The sequence below is a fragment of the Manis javanica genome, chromosome 6 (assembly GCF_040802235.1).
Source record: "Manis javanica isolate MJ-LG chromosome 6, MJ_LKY, whole genome shotgun sequence".
Lineage (NCBI taxonomy): Eukaryota > Metazoa > Chordata > Mammalia > Pholidota > Manidae > Manis > Manis javanica.
Genome location: NC_133161.1, coordinates 45,208,178 through 45,231,465, shown reverse-complemented (window position 1 = coordinate 45,231,465; position 23,288 = coordinate 45,208,178). Strand labels below are relative to the sequence as shown.

The 23,288-nt window shown below is 37.6% G+C and overlaps 1 protein-coding gene across 2 annotated transcripts in view; it reads left to right on the top strand.

The window, feature by feature from the left end:
• Nucleotides 1–1,884: 1,884 nt before the first annotated feature.
• The window catches only part of ZNRF2 (zinc and ring finger 2), a 108,998-nt gene continuing 87,594 nt past the window's right edge, over nt 1,885–23,288 (top strand). The window contains exon 1 of one of the 2 annotated variants that reach the window (XR_012132232.1): nt 1,885–3,385. Coding sequence is in view for 1 of the 2 variants with exons in the window: in XM_073238649.1 (XP_073094750.1) it covers nt 2,938–3,385 (448 nt within the window). In the remaining variant the exon portion in view is untranslated. The remainder of the gene's footprint in view (nt 3,386–23,288) is intronic. The other variant, XM_073238649.1, reaches the window with a different exon arrangement.

The window sequence follows — 23,288 nt, the reverse complement described above, 5'->3', positions numbered from 1 at the left end:
TAAGGTGTAATTTCCAATTGGATAAAAATGGTTGTAAAATATAACTAAATTTGGATGTGATGAAGCAAAATATAACTAAAGCTGGATATAACAAAGAGTCATAAGGTTTTAGTGTTAAGTCTTTTCATTTAATAGTTTTAACTACTGAATGGGATTTGCTCCATATTAGAGTTACCTGAACTTTTCAAATGCATGTATAATGATGAGTGTGAAACCCTTTAACATCAGTTGTTAGCTCCTCTGAGACTGGCAAAAGTACTTTACTCCTTTTTTAAAATTCATAGTGTTTACTGATGGACAGTGACTGCAATGGGGTATGGGTGGGGACATGATAATATGGGTGAATGTAGTAACCACATTGTTTTTCATGTGAAACCTTCATAAGAGTGTATATCAATGATACCTTAATAAAAAAAATCATAGTGTTTATTACTTTTCTCAATTAGCGATAAGTTCATACCATATTGGTAGAAATCCTGGCTGAACCAGAATTTCACACTGAGGGCTCCCTTCAAGAAAAGTTAAATCATACCAAGTTACTAAATGCCTTCTTGAATTATAACTTGTCATTTTGGTAACCACTTTGGCCCTTTAAACTTTTCTCTGCTTAACAAGTAAACATTGGTTTTCAAAAGCTCATATACCATATGAAAGAATTTTTAGGTTTGCATTGAGTATATGTGCATTCTCAGATATGCTGTTATACACAGATATCTATATCTACACAATACATATATATCTTTTATATCTATACATATATTCTTCACTTCTGTTTAAAAACTTGATCCTCATGCTTTGAGTGATAAAAACCATTGCATAAATGACTCATTACAAATATGGAAAAAAAAGACAAAGTATTTCTATTGTTTGTACAAATAACACCAGTTGCTATTATTATCTATATAGAAGTCACCTTAGGCATTTTCAAATTGGTAGGGTCAGAGCAGGCCATCCAGTGGATATTCAGACCATGCTCTGCCACTGTGTATAAAATGCTGTGGCCAGGATTCTCACCTGGCCCTGGCTGGCTAGCTCACTACACATGTGTGGGCTATATGTTGTTGTTGACTCTATATAAAGAGCTCCGCCCAGTGCTCTGGGTGAGACGGTGGCATGACTGCAAGGCTGCAGGAGAGCAGAGCAGAGTCTGGAATGGTGGTAGAGGACGGCTGTGCGGGCAGAGGGGCCCAGAGGCAGAGAGACCGGCTGCTGCATGCAGCCTCGCTCTGAGTGGACAAAAGTTTAGTGATTGACCTGCCACCGTGGAAATAAAGTTGGGCATAACTCTTTCACTCCAAGAACGTTTTACCGTCATTTCTTTGGTCACATTGAATCCATAGTGAACTTGCCTGGGGCTGAAACCCATTGGCAAGACAGCTACCAAGATACTACGTCAGTTAGGAATGGACCCAGGAGAACTTTTAATTCTATTTTAGAGAAATTATAAGATGCTGGCAGGTGCCTTTGGGAATAAATACAAACATCCCAGGTAAGGAAACTGAAGTTTAGAAAGGTGGAATAATTGGCTCCCTACATGTAATTTAGATATAGACCTAAGACTCCAGGTCGACTAAATCAGGTGCAGCTTTCTCTGCGCTAAGGTTTTTGCCCTGTAACTGAAGGTCAGGCTGATTATCTTAAGGTCTTCCCCCACTGTGCTTCCTCCATGGTCAGTGTTTTATGGGATAGATCTAATTCAAATCAGGTTGGCTTCTGCCTTTTTGGTTATTTCTTTTGTTTTCACTGGTCTCAGTCTCTTATCATCAGCATCTGTTTTATTTAAAAGACACACTGTGACACCAAGAGGAGATCAACATCCATCCCAATTCAAAGACTCAGGACACACGACTCGGCCATTTTCAGCCGAGGCCGGGTAAAGGTGAAATGCGGACACAAGGTTTTCTCCAGAGCCTGAAGGCCACGTGCAGGAGGCGGGGCCTCCTTTGGTTGGCATCGGGAGGGGCTCCGTCCCTCCAATCGGCTTAGGCCCCGCAGTGGAGGAGGGGGTGCGTCCTGAAGGAGAGGGCGGGACCAGTTTCCTGTCCATCACCGAGTCCTCGACCGGCAGCACCTACCACACGACTGTACCTTGGAGAGGCGGGGCCGAGGAGGAAAGGCCACTGTCGGGCGAGGCGGGGCCATACCAGCGGAAGCCAATTAGCCTGGCGGCGCGAGGGTTGGGGGCGGAGCCACGGCTCCAGACCCAAACACTCGGGCCCAGGCGCTCACTGGAGTCGCGCTGTCCCCTGGCCTTCCGGTGCGAGGGCCGGGGAGCCTCCTACCCTAGTGGGTACCCCCACTTTCGTGGCCCAGACCCCTCCTGTTAGTCCTTCTGCGGGGAGCGTGGCGACGGTTGCTGGGAAGCGCGCCGCCCCCATACTTTATCCTCCCCTCACGCGCCACCCGTTTTTCCTCTTTCTTCGCTTGTAACAGCTGGGTGGCTGGGGGAGGGGGGAAGGTGGCCCCGGCGGAGTCTGGGCGGGCGCCTCCCACACACCCGCGAGCCGCCGTGGGAGCAGGATGGCGGCGGTAGCCGCGGCCGCCCGGGAGGAGGCGGTGCCGAGGCCCGGGGCGCAGAACGCGGCGGTGGCGGCAGAGAGCGGCAGCGGCTCGTCGCGGCGCCCTGGAACCGAAACCAGTGGCAGCCGAAGAGCCACCTGAGCCGCCCCTCCGTCGGAGCCAGCCTGGGACACCCGCCGACGCCGGGACCTCCTTCCTCTCCGCCTCTCGTCGTTTTCCGCGACCCCGTCAGGCCGCCGGCCTTGCCAGCGGCCCGCGAGAAGAGCGCGTCGGGCGCCGACCGCCCCTCGGGGCGCCGGGCGGCGGCCCTGGACGTGCGGGCTTCTCTCTGGGCCGGCCGCGGCGCCTCGGTCCTGCGCTCCCGCCCTCCCGGCACTCCGGGCGCTGCGCGCGGGCCCGGCCCGGGGCAGGGCGGACATGGGCGCCAAGCAGAGCGGTCCGGCCGCTGCTAACGGCCGCACCCGCGCGTACTCGGGCTCAGATCTACCCTCCAGCAGCGGCGGAGGGGCCAGTGGGACCGCGGCCGGCGGCGGGGCGCAGGCTGAGGCCGCGGAGAGGTTTCTGGCTCAGGTGCCCGGCGCTCACCAGCCCAGCGCCTCGGGCGCCGCCGCGGCTGCCTCGGCCGCCCCGCGCAGCCGCTCCCTTGGTGGGGCTGTGGGGACCGTGTCGTCGGGGACCCGCGCTGCGCAGTCGTCCTTCAGCATCCCCAACAGCAGCAGCGGCCCGTATGGCTCGCAGGACTCAGTCCACAGCAGCCCCGAGGATGGCGGCGGCGGCAGGGACCGGCCGGCGGGCGGGGGTTCCGGCGGGCCGCGCCTGGTGATCGGTTCCTTACCAGCTCACCTCTCGCCGCACATGTTTGGAGGTACGGCCCCTTCCCTGGCTCCCCGGCTTCTGGTTCCCTGCCTCCCGTGGGCGGCACGTGGGCCGCCGCCACGCTTATTTTTACCCTTCTCCTTTTCCCCTTCGGCCTGAGTGCCGGGGTTTGCGGCGCGGCCCGGTGCCCCGTCCTGGGAGGAAAATTGCCACTTAGCCCTGGAGCGCCGCTACCGCCAGACTCCTTGTTTGGTTTTTAGGCATCGTTTGCACCCTCATCTTATAGCGGCTATAATATAACCCAGTAGAGAAAGCCCTTGTTTTCTCAGTGAGGTAAATGGAGCAAATACTATTTTAAAACCAACTTAGCAGCCTTCATGCTTGTGGCTTTTCGTATCAGGAAGTCAGGAAAAGACCCGTTGCTAAATCTCTCCGGGGACTTAAGTGGTAGGCAGTTTTTAAAGGCCAGAAGTCAGAGGGTCTCAGATGAATATAGGAGCATTTGAAAAAGGAGGGACTTGGCTTTTTTGGACTGCCTGTTAATGTAAAAACATAGTTCTTCAGCCTGTGTAAACAGTCCCACCTGCCACGGACACTTTAATTGGATGAATATGTTTTTAACCACAGTCGACTGCTACTTTAGATAATGGCTAATGCGAGTTGTGTTTAATTTGGGCAGGGCATTTAACACATTTAAAACAAGGGAGAGACTATCGCAACTCTGCCTAGGTGCTTTTGAAAAGCAATGGTGATGAGAGTTCAGGAAAACTCACTTGTGAAAAATGGAAATTTTTAACAAAATGCTTTGGTTTTAATGTAGAAACAGGAAGAAGGGTGCAGTTGATTTGAGGAAAATGAATTCGAACTCAGTTTAATTTTGTTTGTTTTATGGTGATCTGCTTTACCTCAAAATGGTTAATAGTAAGTGAATCAAGAGCCCTTCCCTTCCCAGTTCATGAAAAGAAATAGAAGTCTGGTTATAGATACTGACTGTAGAAGGTAAACACTTTCACATCACTGCGTTATGTCGTGTGATACTACATTCACTCAGAATTGAACACAGATGAAAAGTGGAAGCACCACCTCCTCCATTTTTATGCCCCCTGTACTCTTAGGTTTCTGTACATGAGAAATTTGAGGGGAGTTGAAGTGGAATGTTCAGTAATGTAATTTATCTGTTCTAATGTTCTGTACTAACAGCATTCATGTTGGCATAAGTTAATATTAGGAATGTCATGTTTAGTTTTTTACACTTTTTAATACTGCTTTGCACATTCAATTTAGAACAGCTCTTTACCTTACTGTAATTATTTGTTATGGAGTAATTTTTGCTATGTAAATAGAAATATTGATGTTTGCTAAAACTGGGCCATTAAAAAAAAAAAAATCGAACTAGTGTCCTTACTGTGATGTGATCATAATTAACACAGTTGAAGATGCTGAAGTCCCCACATAGAGGAGTAATGGCAGGTTAGTGCAAGAATAAAGGATAAAAAAATATTTATCTTTTTAAAATGAAAATTCCTGTTAATAGTTAATATCATCAAAAGATACATATATTTAAAAGCTTTCTAAAGAAGGGGGGAATAGGAAAAGGCTTTTCAAAATAATAGCTCTTTTCTCTTTACTATCTGATTACTATATATTTTTTAAAGGGCTGAGGATTTCCTTTAACAGAGTATATAGGTTTACTTTTTAAAAATAATTCATTCAGAGCAGGAGGAAAATAGTTGACACCCATGGTATTAATTAATATAAATTAGCAAATGAAAAAGACCTAGCTCCTGGAAGTTGGAGAGGTAAAACATTTATCTTTTTAAAAAATCTGCATTCCTGGATTTGTGCACGTAGTTCTTTTAGTACTGTTCGGAGTTATGATTGGGGCCTAGTAGCAACACAATATATACTGAAGGAACTTAGGCATGCTCTCTTAACCAGGCCCCTCGAGAATGGAGCCCTAATGTCCTAGGGCATCTATTGTATGCAATTGTTTTTTTTCTCCTATACATTTAGAATGATTCTAGTTTTGTATCATTCTTGGGAAATGTTAGAAAACAGTCACTCAAATAATCTGTTGATTCAGAGAAACCCAGTTGAAAAAGGCTGGAAGAGGATCAGAGAAATTACCTGTTCTTATATAATTGAACAGATCAGAGCCAGTACCTTAAATACTAGTTGAGACAGGGAGTTGGAATACACTTTATGTAAAAACACATCTTCCTAGTGGCATTTGCTTAAATGAGATTTTTACTTATATTTCAGTGGGTGGGTTCATCAGGAAAACTTAATAGAAGCATGTTTCTCAGCATCCTGAGATTTAGGGAGTCAGATAATGCAAATTATTATTTTAAAAATTAAACTTGGTTATATTTCACATTGACTTAATTTTTTAGTACATATAGTATAAGGTGTTTATTTGGTTACAAAATACAAATTTTTGGACATACTAATTACAGCTGAAAATTGAGAAAAAGTATTTCTTAGTGGAAAGGTCTCACTAATTTTGTAAAACTTCCTTTAATTGATTTGTACTATTAATATCTCTAATAAGAAAATATACTAATTAAATTTAAAGCTACCATTCTCATGTGGTGGTTATATAATTTATAGACTAGGAAAACCTAAGCAGTACCACTTGCTTTTTTTTTTTTTTTTTTTTGAGAGGGCATCTCATATTTATTGATCAAATGGTTGTTAACAATACTTGTTTTTTAAAATTTAGTATTCTAGCAAGTTGAATTGTTTTGTAACCTGTTGTGTCACAATGAATTGAATGAGTATTTCTGTTGGCTTTATGTGTTTCTCTATTTTGTATATGTATTTTGACTATGTATATTCTAACATAATTCTAGAGGGAACCAGAAGAGGTGCTTAATCCAGATATATCAGTTTATAAAATTTTCCTAGAATTTCCTAGAACTGAGTTGTTGGATATCGGAATATGATTACAATACAGGAACTTTTAGGTGTAGTAGGTTTTTCTTGTTTTTGTTATTTTCAGACTGCTGAGTTTAAATACTATGAAAGTGAACAAAAGACTTCTCTATTTGTTTTAAAACAAAATTTTAAGGGTATAGTTTAATATTTAAAAGCCTTAGTGGTATTTAAAGAATATTTTGGGGGGCTGTATATTATGTCTATTTTTTTTCCACTATCAAGTATCTCATGTTCATAAAATCATTTATTGTGGTTGGTAAAATAGTCTTTAATGATTCAGCAAGGATGGAGGAGGTAAATTGAAATATAGAAATACACCATTGGATGGAGATTATTTCTAGAGAAGTTGTGTGGGTTTCTCTTATATCCAGTGAAATGTAAAATGGATTGATCTAAACAAGCAGTGATACTGGATTGCTTTTGGCTGCCTCTCTTAATTGGCTTGTATTTGTTGGGCTGTATTGTGTCCATGAGTATTTCAGTAGTCTGTTACTCCAGGCCTCCTGTTGCCTAGGTATCATGCTTCCTTATTGAAGGAGTGTGGGTTCTCTCTTAAAATTTTGAGTATGTAAAATAAAAGTCTGTATTTCTAGGCAGATTGATTTAATTTTCAAGGTAGATGGGGTTTTTTAAGGTGTTAACTAATCTTCATTAATCACCCATTGTTCTCACTCCTTACTTCTTACCAGTATCTAGTGCCAAAATGTTTGAATTTGGGATATTGTGATCAGTCTACTTGTTTTACTGAATGTTCTTTCATTCAATTGAAGACTTTATGAGGTGTGGCAGAAGTGTTTGCTTCTTCCTAAGAAAAATGACACTTACAATACCCACCCCTGTCACCCCCACCCCCAGAAAAACAACTGGTGATTTATGTTTCTCACTTGTAATCCCTCATATCTTTAAACACCGTAGGAAGGAGATGCCTTTGAAAATGCTGTATGCCTTACTATGCTAAAGTGTCTGTTTTGGGAACATTTTGAAAGTTCTCTTGATTGCAGTGTGAAAGCTGGGCAGGAGGGAGGAGCAGTTTGTGTTGGGCTGGGCATCATCTGATACGAGAGCTGCTTAACCTCAGTACTATTGAGGCTTTGCTAGCTGCAAAGCTAGTAAGAGCTCTGTTGTTTCACTAATAGTGTCTCTTCCCCCTCCAACTTGATTGCTTCACTTGGTAACCTGTAAGTAGATTCTTATTTATTTTCTGGTTACTGATACCATTAATTAGATACCAGCTTTTTTCAAGTTTATTTACCTGGTGTTTATAAGGAGAATTGACTTAAAGTTATACATATCACGTATACTGGTTGTATGCAATTAGGTGTAATAGCTTGTGGTTAAAAAAGAAATAAAGGAACTGCTTTATGTAGCAAAGTACTTCCTTAAATGTTTAAATTTTGCATATACTTTACTGGTATTAACTAATGAATTAAATTTGCTATACACTGTTTAAAAATTGGAGAAAACATGCCCTTTGTGTGAACAAAGGGTTTAAAAATGCCTTAGGTTAATGACTAACACATTTAGCTGCCTAAAACAAATATTCATTATCTCACAGTTTCTCGAGTCAGGAGTCTGGGCACAGCTTAGCTTGGGTCCTCTGCAAGACTGCATTCAAGATGTTGGCCAGGGCTGGGTGTTAATCTGGAGACTTGGCTGGGGAAGAGTCTGCTTCCAAGCTCCCTTAGATTGTTGGCAGAATGCATTTCCTGGTGGTGGTTAAGCTCATGGCAGCTTGCTTTAAAGCCAGCAAAGGAGTGGCTCTAGCAAGATGAGCTGATGTTCATTAACACTCTTATGCAGATCCATACATATATAATCACATATAGGCCATTGTCTTTGCTGCATTCCTTGGTTACAAGTAAGTCACTGAAGGGTGTAAGACAGAACAGTGTAAATACCATGAGGCAGGGATGATGTGTGGCCAACCTAAAGCCTGTCTGCCAGCCACATTGATTATAGGCTTAGGTTGACAAGTTAAACATGCAACTGTGCTGTTTATTTTTAAAATCATTTTTAAAATTTACTTTGAAGTTATAATCATTGATGTGGGCAGTGTTGCTTTAATAAATATGAATTGAACCCCTTTTAGAAGCTGAGCTTTGTAGTTGTCAGTGGTACAAACATGGGACTTCTTCCTGTTCAGCTTTTGGTTGAATTTGAGATTAATATACCCTGTAACAAGTGCTATTTAATAGGGTTATCAACAGAATGCTTTGTGAGGTATGGCAAGGAATGTTTCACAGAGGAAGGTAACATTTGATCTGCATTTGAAGGAATTGGAAGTTTCATGCAGGGAGGACACTCCAGACAGAAGAATCCTTGAAAGCCTTGAATTTTGGTAGGGCGATCTGAAAAGGTAAATGTGCGTGGATTGTAGGATGTAAGGAGGAGTGATTGAGAACATGAAACTAGAAAAAATAGGTTTGGGCCAGTCATTGAAGAATTTTAGAGTATTACAAATTTGCTTTATCTAACTAAGTTTTAAAACACGGTAGTATGATCAGGCCATTACAGTCAGTTTATGTGGATGACAATTTGTTGAGAGTAATGCAATGTTCAGCCTTCAGTGCTGTGTACAACAGACCTGATCATGATTACATTGCAGATTAGGAAGGGAGAGTGGTTGCAGGAAGATAAGCTAGGACTCTTAGAATATAATTGGTGGAAGATGCCTAAATTAAAATCATGGCATTGGGGGAGAGGGAAAGTTGGATTTGATTGAGATTTCTAAGGTAGAAATGATGAGATTGAGAGCCTGATTGCATAGTGATGTCACTAACCAACATTAAAAAATAAAGAAGGAATGCATTTGAGTGCTAATGCAAATTTAAACCCAAGTAGACCTCAACTCGCATGTCACCCCATAATGTTGACAGTGGAAGGAATACCTTGCCTGTAGTATAATATCAGCTCTGTACTGAAAAGCTGGGGGAGAAACTTAATTTTCTTCTTTGCACAAGTCAGGAAAGCAGCTGGTATGCAGTTTCCTTGTTGACCTCAGCAGATGAACTGAGCTGATAGTGTTAATTAAGATTGAAGAAATTATCTGAATTTTGGTATATGTAGATTAGCAATCTACTTGCAGTATTTACTAAATCAGATAGCTTACAGTTTCACATGTTGTGTACCTAGGCTCTCTACCCTTTTCAACATCCATTAGTTACTGAACTTTGTAAACTGGCATTGAAACATGTTAAACAATGTTATGTTGCACCAACTTGATAAAATAAACTGTTACAGTGCAGTGAATATGTGTTATTTTTCAAAGACAAACCAAAGGTTAATTTCTCAAGGTTCTTGCTGCCTGCTTTTGCAGCATTTGATGGAGGGTCTTTTATATACATTTGTAAAAGATGAAAAACCAGATTGCAAATCTTTTTTTTTTTTTCAACTTAGACCATGTACTGAGTTTTTGGTCCAAATTGTGTAGGATAAGTTAAATTGTATTCTGATAACCTTACAGAATGTATTTCTGTGAGCAGTTATGTTGAAGTATTTAAAAAAAAGACAACAACAACCAAAGGATATGTTTTAGGAAATGTTAATGAGTTCTTTTGGGCCTTTCTTTAAAATTTTGAGTGCCTGTAGGATTTCCAAGTAAATTATTATTTAAGCAGTTGAAAATAATAAGTCTCTAGGACATTACAAAAAAATTAGAAATTGTCAATTTGCAGATTCAAAATGAAGCCAAAAAGTGGGTAAGATTACAAAGGGATGGATATAAGTTGAGGAAGGAGCAAGTATGGAATCCTGGGGAGCAAGACTTTTAAGAGACAGGCAGAGTAGAATTGAACCACAAGGAAAGTAAGTTATTTTAAATGTTTTTTCTTATACAGTTAATACATGTTCATTAGAGAAAACTAAAATATAGAAATAACAGAGAAGCACATAAAAGAAATTGCAAATCACTTAAACAGTTTTCCACTGAAAATAACCATAATAAAATGTCTGTTTTTCATATATATGTGTGTGTATGTTTCAGATGCAAAATTTGGGACATTTGGTATGTTCTTTTGATTTTAAACTTCTGATCTTCTAATACAAGATTTTAAAGCTACAAATTTCCAAGAATTGCTTTAGCTGAATCCCACAAATTTTGAAGTGTGTTTGTTAACATTCAGTTAAAAACAGCATCTAATTTCCCTTGTAATTTCTTCTTTGATTCATGGGTTACATATTCTTTGATAACGTGTTTTTCTTGTCATCAGTTTCTTCCATCAGATCAAATTTTTAATAACATTTTTAGTGGCTGCCCAGTCACTAAATTCCAAAATTCACTCAAATTTAATAAGGACTTACTTTGTTTTGCCTGGCAGTGTCCTAAGAATACAGAAGTGAAGGAGACACATCCCGGCTTTCGTGGGCTTTATCGTCTACTTGGGGGAGACAGTAAACAAGTAAAATACATATAGTATGTCAGAGGGTATAGAATGTGATGGAGAAAAATGGAATGGAAAGGTGGATAGAGATTGTTGGGTGGAGGCTTGTCCGGTTCAAGTGTTTTAGGGACAACCTCACTAATAACGTGACATTCAAGCAGAGGGAGGGAGCAAGCCTTGACGGATCCCTAGGGGAAAAGCATATACCCAGCAGAAAGAGCAATAACTAGAAGGGCCTTCAAGTATGAATGTAATGAATGTGCCTGATATGTTCTGGGAACAGCTGTGAAACCAGTGTGGTTGGAGATGAGAGCAGAAAGGAGTGGGGTGGGGCAGAATTGTAAAATACTTGTAACAGTTGGCCTGGTTTTTTTACTTTGTTTTATAGATGGGGAGGCATTTGAGAGTTTTTTGAGCAGAATGTTATAACCTGATTTGGGTATTTAAAGGATTACTTTGGCTACTGTGTGAGGAGAGTCTAGAGGGTAAGAGTCAAAGGCAAAAAATCAGGACAAAGGTAACAGTGGCTTGGACCAGGGTGCTTACCACTGGGGTGTTAAGGAGAGGCCAGAGTCCAGATACGCCATTCTTTGAAGAGCCACCTGGATCAGATGTGGAGATGTGAGAGTGAAAGAATGAGTCAAGAATTTCTGTATTTGTTTGAAGTTTGGTACTATTAAACATACTTTTGCTGTCAAAATCCTGGTATGTAAATGTTTACATTTCTCCATATACTTCTTAGATGTTTGTCATAGGCATAGGATCATTAGAACCAAAGATAAAGCATTTGATCTTTATTGCTGAATTGCCCTTTAGAAAGGGCAACTTCTTCAAGTAAGGTATAAATTTTAGGGCTATCTGAACTTTTTTTTTCTCCCCGGGGATTTTTAATAATTGTGAGTGCAGAATGGTAGATGAGTTTTGAGTAATCTCTATTGAGTGCCTTTTTTTTTTAAACAATAGATTAGTATATAGAAAAAAAGTACATTCCATCATTTAAATTTAATAAATTCTGACCATCTTGTTAGTCTGTAATAGTTAATTAATTTATCCTATTTGTATGCATGTAAGCTGAGAAACATAATGGATTATTACATGTAATTTGTTTGAGAGCCAGCTTTTGGTTTGAACAATAAATTTTACTATTTTTATTACTGATTTTTATTTCTTTCATTTGTTCTGTTTTTACCTTAGTTTTTCTTCTTGTAAAGTTAATTTTGTCTTTCTCCTAGCTGCTTAGTTCATTTAGTTTTCATTTCTCCTTTTTTAATGATCAAAGCATTAAGGCTATGATTACTCCTCAGTAGATTTCCCATAGCTTTAGATACTTAGTATTTTCATTGTTTATTAGGTACATTTTTTTTTCTTTTAAGATCAGCTCTATTGAGGAATAATTTTGTTAACTACGTTTAATTTTCTTTTACCTGGAGTTAAAGTGCAGCTTTAACATTTTTATTTTTAGGTGGGTAAATATACTGTTGTTCTTGCTGCCCTTTTGTTATTTCTAGTTTTAACTACATGTATTGTATTGTGGTCACAGAGTCTTAGACTTTTTTGTTGCAAATGATAGAAACACAATTCAAAATAGCATTAAGTGGAGAAAAAAATTAAGTGTCTCAAATTATTAGAAAGGATCCTAGCATAGCTTACAGAACTGAAGGAACAAACAAGTTTAGGAACCAGGGTCCCTGCTGTTGAAATTTACCAATTCTGTGTGTGGTCCCACACCCTCTTCTTTCTTTGCTTTAACTAGTTTTTTTCCTCTATTAAATGTAGAAGGTATTTAAGCTGGCAGCCTACAGGCTCACCATTACTTCCATCCACATGCAATCTTAGAGCCTGAAGGGAGTATTTCCCCCCACCTCCAACAGAAGGACTCTGATTAGTCCAATTTAAGTCATGTGTCTATCCATAAATCAATCACTGTAGTGAAGGAGATGGAATCTCTATGTACAGGTATATTTTTTTGCTGTGGGAAAAGCTCTGCTCTTAAAGGGCCAGCTGCCAACGTTGAGTCCATCCATACTATGTGACCTGAAGCAGGTTACTTAACCCTTCTGTACCTTAACTTTCTCATTTCTAAAATCAGGATGAAAAGAATACTTGCTTTGTAGTATTGTGAAGGTTAAAGTACTCTACATAAGGTACTTTATACCTTTTTATTTTTAACTAACATTTGAACCCCTCTGTCAGAAATTGAAACATTCAAGGTTCATACACCACTCCCTATACTTAACTAAAGTATAAAGTACAGAGAGTACTTAACTTCTTATAAAGACCATCTACTTTAATCTTTTCAGCTTCTCAGATTTGGCAACAATAACCCAAAATTTTAGTTTTAGTTTTTATTATTTTTATAATACACATCTATTTCTAAGAATCTCCCCTATTTGAATTAAACTTTACAATGTATTTACTGTGCTAGTCATGTGGCAAAACCTTGTAAATATCCAGTGTTCTTCAGAATGTGTTTGATAAGGTAATTGATCACCAAAATTATTATTTAAGTCATATATGAAACGTTGCTCCGGGAAGAAGTGATGTGATGGTTCTGTTTGTATAAAGTAAATATAAACTGAATTTCTGAAGCAAAGAAGATAGATATAATATGGACTGCACAAATAGGGACAATCATAAAATTGTCTTAGAAATAATACTATGCTGTATTTTAATAGTTCTTTCATAGCCATTTGAATGTGCTACAGAATATTCTTAGTCAATCTGAATGTTTTGTGGATGGTTGGAGATGGTCAAGGGGATAGTTGGGGGCATAGTTGGTGGGAGCTTCAGGCTGGTTAGTCTTTCTGTTAAATGTTATTCTTCTCCAGGGCAGAATCTGAAAATCTTAGCATTTTTATTAGTTAGGAAAGTGATTTGATAAGCACTTACTCATTTGAGTATCATACAGGGTAGATAATTTCCTTGACTGTTATTTGGAGATGAGAACCAGAAGTTGATGAACTACATGCAGTTACTGCAATTTAAATGGTAATTATTCTATGTGTTATGTTAGTTGTAAGTGTATGGAACCTAATTAAATTTCTATTAATTCAGAATCCTGTACATAGTTGGCTGCTTTACTTTTTGTAGTTCTTAAAATTTGTTTTATGTGTTCCTCTCTCTCCTGTTAATCTCTCTTTCCGTTCCTCTCTCTCCTGTTAATCTCTCAGTTTGTTCATAAACAACTTATTCTGTGAATTTTGTCTTCTTGTTAAAGTCTCTGCTGGGTCCTTCTGACCAGCTCTATGCTGAATTAGTTATCACATGAGGTCTCTGTTCCTTATCATCCTGAGGATTCCATTTGCAGCTCAGATTAAATCTAGTTCCTTGCCTGTAGAGAGTATGCATGTGTGTGTGCACTGCATTGTTTTTAGTGAAAAAGGAATATGTCTTACTGAGAAAGAATGTGTATAAATTAAAAGACATTGAGACTTCACTGTCTGAAAGAAAATATTTTGTTTGCCCTCATTCTTGATTTGTAGTTTGGCTTGATAAGCATTCTAGTAAGAATTCTAGGTTGGAAATTATTTTCCCTCAGAATTTTTAAAGTGTTGCTCTGTTAGTTTCTCCGGCTTCTGGTGGTTGTATTGAGAATACTGACTTTCTGGTTTTCCATCCTTTGTATGAAGCTTCTCCTGCCCTCACCTCCCTGCCCCCCACATCAAGTTTTTAGGATCTTCTTTTACCAAGGGTTATACAGTTTTATTCTTACATGTCTTGGATCTATGTTCATCCATTGCACTGCATATTTGGCAGTCCCTTAAATCTGCTAACTCTTGTCTTTAATTTTGGGTAGTTTTTTGAATGATTTCCCTGATTATGTCCTCTACCATTTTCTTTTCTCATTATTTCAGTGTTGGACACTTACAGTGATCTTTTGTTTTATGTTTTCTCTCATCTCTTTGCTTTTTATTTTTTGGGGATTCCCCCAACTTTATCTTATAACCCTTTTGTTGATTCTGGTTTCTAATGTTTTTTAATTTCTAAGAGCTTTTCTTGTTTATTGTGAATTTCTTCATTCCATTCTTGTTTTGTGGGTACATATCTTTTTCTAAGAACATTAATGGTATATAATCATGTGTGCATATGTGTGTATGCATATGCTTTTTTTCTCCTTACTGGTTATTCAGTTTCTTTCCAGTTGCTTTTTCTCTTTGTTTGCCTTTGGCCTTTCCTTAGGTGCCTTTCTTCAAATGTTTGGTTATCTTTGGATTGTAGCTTATACTTTAAGGCACTAAGAATCTGACTTGAAGCTCTCTGTGCATGTAGGGTTATCTGTCTGGGCCCTTTTCTTAGGAATATTACATTATTGTCTTTTTCTCTTGGGCTGCTCATATTTTCCAGAATGGCTTTTCTCTTTTCTTGCCTGGAGGATGTACATTCTTATACCAGTGTCCTACAAGCAGAGTGAGAAGAAAAGTTGGGAGTCTTAACACTCAGTACAGTAATTTAATCTTCATTGTCAGTATCAATTGGTGCGTCTGCCTTTAGCTATTCCTGTTGTCTCCAAGTCCAAAAACTTTTCTCTCTCCAAGTAACAAACCTCTTGTCTAATACCAGGGTTGGGGTGGAACAGTTGCCTAGTTGCTCGAAGTCAGGGAGGAACTCCTAACTGCTGCTTACACAGACCTACAGTGAATCTGGTTTCTCTTATGCCTTCTATAAATAAGGTTGCTTCTCTGCTTTCCTAGTTCTGCAATGAAAGTTACTACTCATTTTTTTCTTTCCATAGTATAATTTTTCCTTTTTTTAAAAAAAATTTTTTTAGTCCTTTTATAGGCTTACTCCCTTAAAAATTTTTAATGATTCTACTGTAGGATATTTGGACTGAGATGAGGCTGATAAATGTGTTCAGGCAGTCTTTACCTGGAAGTTCTTTTTTTAATTGCACAAGAACTATTAATCCATTTCTATGAGTTCAGATAAAATGAAAGTCACTTGCAGTGCTGTCTATTGATTTGATTCTTTCCCCAGATGTCATGATTATCATTTTTTAAATTGTACTTCCTGATCTTTTAATGAATTCATTTACATAGTTAAGAGTATATAGAAAAACAGTTTCATTTTGTATGTGGTTTTGCAATGAAGGCTGTTCTGAATGTTGTCATACTATATTCTTCTAAAACCTGCTTTATTCTCTTTAATGGTTTGGGAGGATTTTATGTGGAGGATATATTAAGTTTAACTCTTTTTAACTGCTGCATACTTACTGTTTCATAATATGCATGTACCATAATTTACTTAACTGTTCTCCTATTGGTAAGGATTTAGGATGTTTACACTTTTCCAGGATTGTACTAAGCATCTTTATGAACCTGTACAGGTTTTTCTCAGATGGATACTATTATGATATCAACCATCTAGAATTTGTGTCAGACTCCACAGGTTTAAGGGTGCTGTCTGGAGAAGGTAGCCCTCACTTCAGATGTCAGCCCCATTTAGGGGTTGTCCTCAGACCACTTAACCTTCTGATCAACTGACTACAACGTTGAGAGGGTCCCATGACCGCTCAGGTTTGATAATTTTACTAGAATAACTCGTATAACTCAGGAAAATGCTTTATTTGGGATTGTAGATTTGCTATAAAGGGTATAAATTAGGACCAACCAAATGAAGAGACACAGCGTAAAATCTGAGAGGATCCTGAAGCAGTGCTTTCCTTGCTCCCCTTTTAGACTCAGGCTGTATCACCCTCCTGGCACAACTATTAGTTCACAATTTAGGAAGCTCCCCTGAACCTAGCTGTCCAAAATTTATTTAGGTTTTATTACTTAGGCATGGTGGTTGAAAATTGGCCATATGATTGAGCTCAATCTTTGACTACTATTCCTCCCCAGAGTTTGGCCTGGATTCAAAGTGACTAGCCCAATTCTGAATCATCTCATTAACGTAAAATAAGGGTAGCTCTAAGGGGCTCATGAATAATGAAGACACTCTTATCACTTGGGAAATTCTAAAGGTTTTAGAAGTATGTTGTCAAGAACAAAAACCAAGCAAATTTATTATATAACAGATACCTAGAAGTAGAATTTCCTGGTTGAATGGTATACACACTTTAATTTTTGTTTTATTATAGTATCATTGATATACAATCACATAAGCAACATTCTGGTTACTAGATTTCCCCCATTATCAAGTCCCTACCACATACTCCATTACAGTCACTGTCCATCAACATAGTAAGATGACATAGAGCCACTACTTGTCTTCTCTGTGCTATACTGCCTTTCCCGTGCCCACCACCCCCCACATTATGTGTGCTAGTCATTTTGCCCCTTCATCCCCTTATCCCTCCCTTCCCCTGCAACCTCCCTAGTCCCTTTCCTTTTGGTAACTGTTAGTCCGTTCTTGGGTTCTGTTGAGTGTGCTGCTGTTTTGTTCCTTCAGTTTTTGCTTTGTTATACTCCATAGATGAATGAAATCATTTGATACTTATTTCACTGAGCATAATACCCTCTAGCTCCATCCATGTTGTAGCACATGGAAGGATTTGTTTTCATCTTATGGCTGAATAATATTCCATTGTGATATGTACCACATCTTCTTTATCCATTCATCTACTGATGGACACTTAGGTTGCTTCCATTTCTTGACATTTGTAAATACTGCTGTGATAAACATAGGGGTGCATATCTCTTTTTGAATCTGGGATCCTGATTCTTAGGTAAATTCCTAGAAGTGGAATTCCTGGGTCAAATGGTATTTCTATTTTTAGTTTTTCAAGGAATCTCCATACTGCTTTCCACAATGGTTGAACTAATTTACATTCCCACCAGCAGTGTAGAAGGGTTCCCCTTTCTACACATCCTTTCCAGCATTTGTTGTTTGTTGTTGTTTGTCTTTTGTGTGTTGGTCATTCTAACTGGTGTGAGGTGATATCTCATTGTGGTTTTAATTTGCATTTCTCTGATGATTAGCGATGTGGAGCATCTTTTCATGTGCCTGTTGGCCAACTGAATTTCTTCTTTGGAGAACTGTTCAGCTCCTCTGCCCATTTTTTAATTGGAATTATTTGCTTTTTCTTTGTTGAGGTGTGTGTGCTCTTTGTATATTTTGGATGTCAAACCTTTTTTGGATATGTCATTTATAAATATTCTCCCATACTGTCAGATGTGTTTTATTCTACTGATGGTGTCCTTTCCTGTACAGAAGCTTTTTAGTTTGATATAATTCCACTTGTTCATTTTTGCTTTTATTTCCCTAGCCCAGAGAGATAATGTTCATGAAAAAGTTGTTCATGTTTATATTCAAGAGAGTTTTGCCTATGTTTTCTTCTCACTGTTTTATGTTTTTGTGACTTACATTCAGGTCTTTAATCCATTTTGAGTTTATTTTTGTGTGTGAAGTTAAGACAGTAATCCAGTTTCATTCTCTTACATGTAGCTATCCAGTTTTGCCAACACCAGCTGTTGAAGAGGCTGCCATTTCCCCATTGTATATCCATGGCTCATTTATCATATATTAATTGACCATATATGCTTGGGTTAATACCTGGACTCTATTCTGTTCCATTGGTTTTTATGGGTCTGTTCGTGTGCCAGTACAAAATTGTCTTGATTACTGTGGCTTTTGTAGTAGAGCTTGAAGTTGGGGAGCATAATCATCCCAGCTTTATTCTTCCTTTTCAGGATTGCTTTGACTGGGGTCTTTTGTGGTTCCATATGAATTTTAGAACTATTTGTTCCAGTTCGTTGAAGAATGCACTCTGTATTTTGATAGGGATTGCATTGAATCTGTGGATTGCTTTAGGCAGGATGGTCATTTTGACAATACTAATTCTTCCTACCCAAGAGCATGGGAAGAATTTCCATTTATTAGTGTCCTCTTTAATTTCTCTTAAGAGTGTCCTATAGTTTTCAGGGTATAGGTCTTTCACTTCCTTGGTTAGGTTTATTCCTAGGTATTTTATTCTTTTTGATGCAATTGTGCATGGAATTGTTTTCCTGATTTCTCTTTCTGCTAGTTCATCGTTAGTGTATAGGAATGCAACAGATTTCTGTGTATTAATTTTGTATCCTGCAACTTTGCTGAATTCAGATATTAGTTCTAGTAGTTTTGGAGTGGAGTCTTTAGGGTTTTTTATGTACAATATCATGTCATCTGCAAATAGTGACAGTTTGACTTCTTCCTTACCAATCTGGATGCCTTTTATTTCTTTGTGTTGTCTGATTGTTGTGGCTAGGACCTCCAGCACTATGTTGAATAAAAGCAGGAAGAGTGGGCATCCTTGTCTTGTTCCTGATCTTAGGGGAAAATCTTTCAGTTTCTCACTGTTAAGTATAACGTTGGCTGTGGGTTTGTCATATATGGCCTTTATTATGTTGAGGTACTTGCCCTCTGTACCCATTTTGTTGAGTGTTTTTATCATGAATGGATGTTGAATTTTGTCAAATGCTTTTTCAGCATCTATGGAGGTGATCATATGGTTTTTGTCCTTTTTGTTGATATGGTGGATGATGTTGATGGATTTTTCGAATGCTGTACCATCCTTGCATCCCTGGGATGAATCCCACCTGATCCTGGTGTATTTTTGAAATTGGTCTTCCAATATTTTGTTGAGTATTTTTGCATCTATATTCATCAGAGTTACTGGTCTGTAGTTTTTATTTTTTGTGGTGTCTTTGCCTGGTTTTGGTATTAGAGTGATGCTGGCTTCATAGAATGAGTTTGGATGTATTCCCTCCTCTTCTATGTTTTAGAAAACTTTAAGGAGAATGGATATTATGCCTTCTCTAAATGTCTGATAGAATTCCGTGGTGAATCCATCTGATCCGGTGGTTTTGTTTTTGGGTAGTTTTTGATTACCGAATCAATTTCATTGCTGGTACTTGGTCTATTTATATACTCTGTTTCTTTCTGAGTCAGCCTTGGAAGGTTGTATTTTTCTAGAAAGTCCATTTCTTCTAGGTTATCCAGTGTGTTAGCATATAGATTTCCATAGTATTCTCTAATAATTGTTTGTATTTATGTGGTGTCCGTCATTATTTTTCCTTCCTCATTTCTGATTCTGTTGATGTGTGTCGATTCTCTTTTCTTCTTTGTAAGTCTGTATAGGGGTTTATCTATTTTGTTTATTTTCTTAAAAAACCAGCTCTTGGCTTCATTAATTTTTCTTTTGTTTTATTCTTCTCAATTTTATTTATTTCTTCTCTGATCTTTATTATGTCCCTCCTTCTACTGACTTTGGCCTCATTTTTTCTTCTTTTTCCAGTTTCAGTAATTGTGACTTCAGACTATTCATTTGGGATTGTTTTTCCTTCTTTAAATAGGCTGGGATTGCTGTATACTTCCCTCTTAGAACTGCCTTCACTACGTTCCACAGAAGTTGGGACGTTGCGCTTTTGTTTTCCTTTGTCTCCATATATTGCTTTATCTCTGTTTTAATTCAGTCATTGATCCATTAGTTATTTAGAAGCATGTTGTTAAGCCTCCATGTGTTTGTGAGCCTTTTTGTTTTCTTTGTACAATTTATTTCTAGCTTAATACCTTTGTCTTCTGAGAAGTTGGTTGGTACAATTTCAATCTTTTTGAATACACACTTTAATTTTTAATAGCTACTGAAACTCCCCTCGACCCTCACCAGTGGAATTACTAATCTATTCTGTAGCAATTATATGACAATACTGAATTTTCCATAACTTTGCTGGATTAGATGTTATTTTTTCCTCCATTTCACTTCATAAAAATTTTTGATTTGTGTTTCCTGATTGTAATGAAAATGAGCATTTTTCCATGTGTTTATTATTAGCTATATATAATTTTTGAATTGCTTATTCATTGGTAGCCTATTTTCCTGTTGGGTTGTTCATCTATCTTATATTGATTTATAGTTCATTAAGTATTCTACAAATTAGTCTTTGGTTGTTTATGTGTTTTAAGTATTTCCTCCCAGATTATTGATTTACAAGATTAAATTTCTGTGAATTAGATTTATTGTGCCAATTCTTATAGTGCAAGATTATGAATTTAAATTACTGAAATGGTACTTAAAAGTCTATTGCTTCTGATAAATTAAGAAGAAAGGGCCTTTACTAATGGCAAGATTTATTGTGGTATTTAGCTATCAGGTATAGTAGATTTAATATCATAGGGATTTAAATTATATAGGCCCCATTTCATCTCTTTCAGTTTTTTGGAACATTTGAACTTGTTAAGGGTCATGAAGAGTAGGAAGAAGAGAAGAATATTTATTGTGCAAAATGATGGGAGCTGTCCAAAGGTAATAATTAATTTTAAAAAATTCAGTGGATGGTATTTATCCATATCATCCCTCTTCTGTTTTACTAAAGGTAATTTAGATTTGACCATAATTCCAAGTGACAATTCTATAAATAATAAATTCTCTATTATAATTTATTATATGTATAGTATCTTTATAACTTGCTGCTATAAGGATCTATATAACTTGCTGTATGGCTCTTTATGGAATATAGATGAATATAGAAGACTTAATTCTTACCATTTAAAATTTTACTGTTGAAGAAATTTTTTGTATATTTAAATGCTGATTTTTTTGGCTTAAATCTTTCAGAAATACATATTATAAATAGCTTCAATAAATATTAATGAAGCTTTGTTTCTAGAACTTTTAATTGTATATGTATTGAATATATCAATTTGCCAGCATTATGAATGTTATCTTGTTCATATTGATGTTATGTAATAATATTACTAGCTCACATCTATAGATATTTTATAATTTATAAAAGCTTATCTATACATCTAATTATATATTCAGGTAACTGCAAGAGACAGAGAACATAATTTCCTCATTTTATAAATGAGAAAACTCGTCCTGAGATATTAAGAAATTTGGCTTTTAAGTGTGTAGCTGTAACAGATTGCCACAAACAGTGATTTAAAATCACATAAATTCATTATCTTATAGTTAGGACATCAGAGGTACAAAATTGGTCTCACTGGGCTAAAGTCAAGGTGCTGTAGGCTGCTTCTGGAGTCTGAAGGAGAACCTGTTTTCTTGCGTTTTCCACTTTCTAGAGACCAACTGAATTTCTTGGTTTATGACAACTACTTCCTGTATCTCAAGGCCAGCAACAGTGGGTCCAGTCTTACTCTGCCATCTCTCTGGTTTTGACTCTACTGCCTCACTCTTCTCCATTTTAAGGACTTTTGTGATTTAAACTGGGTCTACCCAGATAATCTAAATTAATCTCCCTATTTTAAGATGTTTAACAACCTTAATTCCACTTTGCCATTTAATGTATCATGGTTCTAGAGGTTAGGCTGTACGCATCTTTGGAGGGCCATTATTCTGCCTGTCACGATATGATAACTCATGAATATCTTTATTGTTTAAGGAAAATGCAGTATTTTTGGTTGTAATAATGAGTTATCAATAGGAGAGAAAGAAAATGATTGAGATCAAACTGTAAAAATAGTATTTTAAATAAACTTTAATTAGCTACCAGCTGTTGTACCTTAAAAGAAAGTTAGAAGGAATTCTGTATCTAAAATACAGTTAAATGAATATTTTTCAAATATTCTATGGAACAATAAAAAAGAGTGGATTGATAGAATTAAAAAACCAACAAACAAAAAAAGCAATGATCATCTCATGTAGTTTTTTATTTTTATATTTTTTGTTTTTTATTATTATTACAGTCTTATATTACTTTCAAGTATACAACACAGTACTTCAACAATATTATGAAATGCTCACCCCCAGTAGTACACCTACTATCTGTCAACAGAGGAAAATGTTACAGAATCATTGGCTATATTCTGCATGCTGAACTATCCCCATGACCAGCCTTCTCATGTAGTTTCTTGAATGTTTCAAAACTGAGTTATCTTATTTTTATTCATATTAAATATTAAAATTAAGTCTACTTATGAAAAGAGGTTTTTTACTTATAGTCAGTAGGTCTCTGAGTTGTTTGTGGATAAACTTTAGTTGGCTAAAGCTTTTGAAATTATAAACAAAGTTTTGTGGTTTATAATAATTTTTCTATAAATGTAATCCATAGTTTTCATCAGATTCTGAAAGGGGTCTGTCACCCTTAACTGATTAAGAACCATCAGTCTACAAATATTTTTCATCTTATTTCTTAGTTTTGCGGGTATAGTTCTCTGATGTTTTTGTATTGTTTTATACATGAAATTTTATGTTCAAACATTAAGCTTCTGTTCTGTGCTAAGTGCTGATAGTAGTCAATGTAACAGACATGGACCCTGTTTTCATTGAGTTGGGTAATTGTCATGACTTCCTCAGTTTTTTTTTTTAAACTACTTTGATATTTTCTCCTGAGACTTCTCTAAGTTTAATCACTGGGAACTGACCTCTGTGTAAGGGAAGCAACTACTTTTTTTTTTTTTAAGATTAATTTGCATATGCTGGTTCACAGATTCTAAGTGTACAATATTGCCAAGTACTTTTGACTATACACTATATAACCAATACACTATCAAAATAGAGAATAATTTCTTCACCCCAAAAAGTTATCTTATGCTTCTTCCCAGTCTGTCCCACTCTATTCCCAAGAGGCTAATTAATATTACCTATTTCTATTATCATAGGTTAGTTTTGCTTGTTCTTGAAGTCATACAGCATGTACTCTTTCATGTTGAGGTTTGGAATAATAAAGTAAGTTGGAAATTGGAGACATTCGGAAAAGT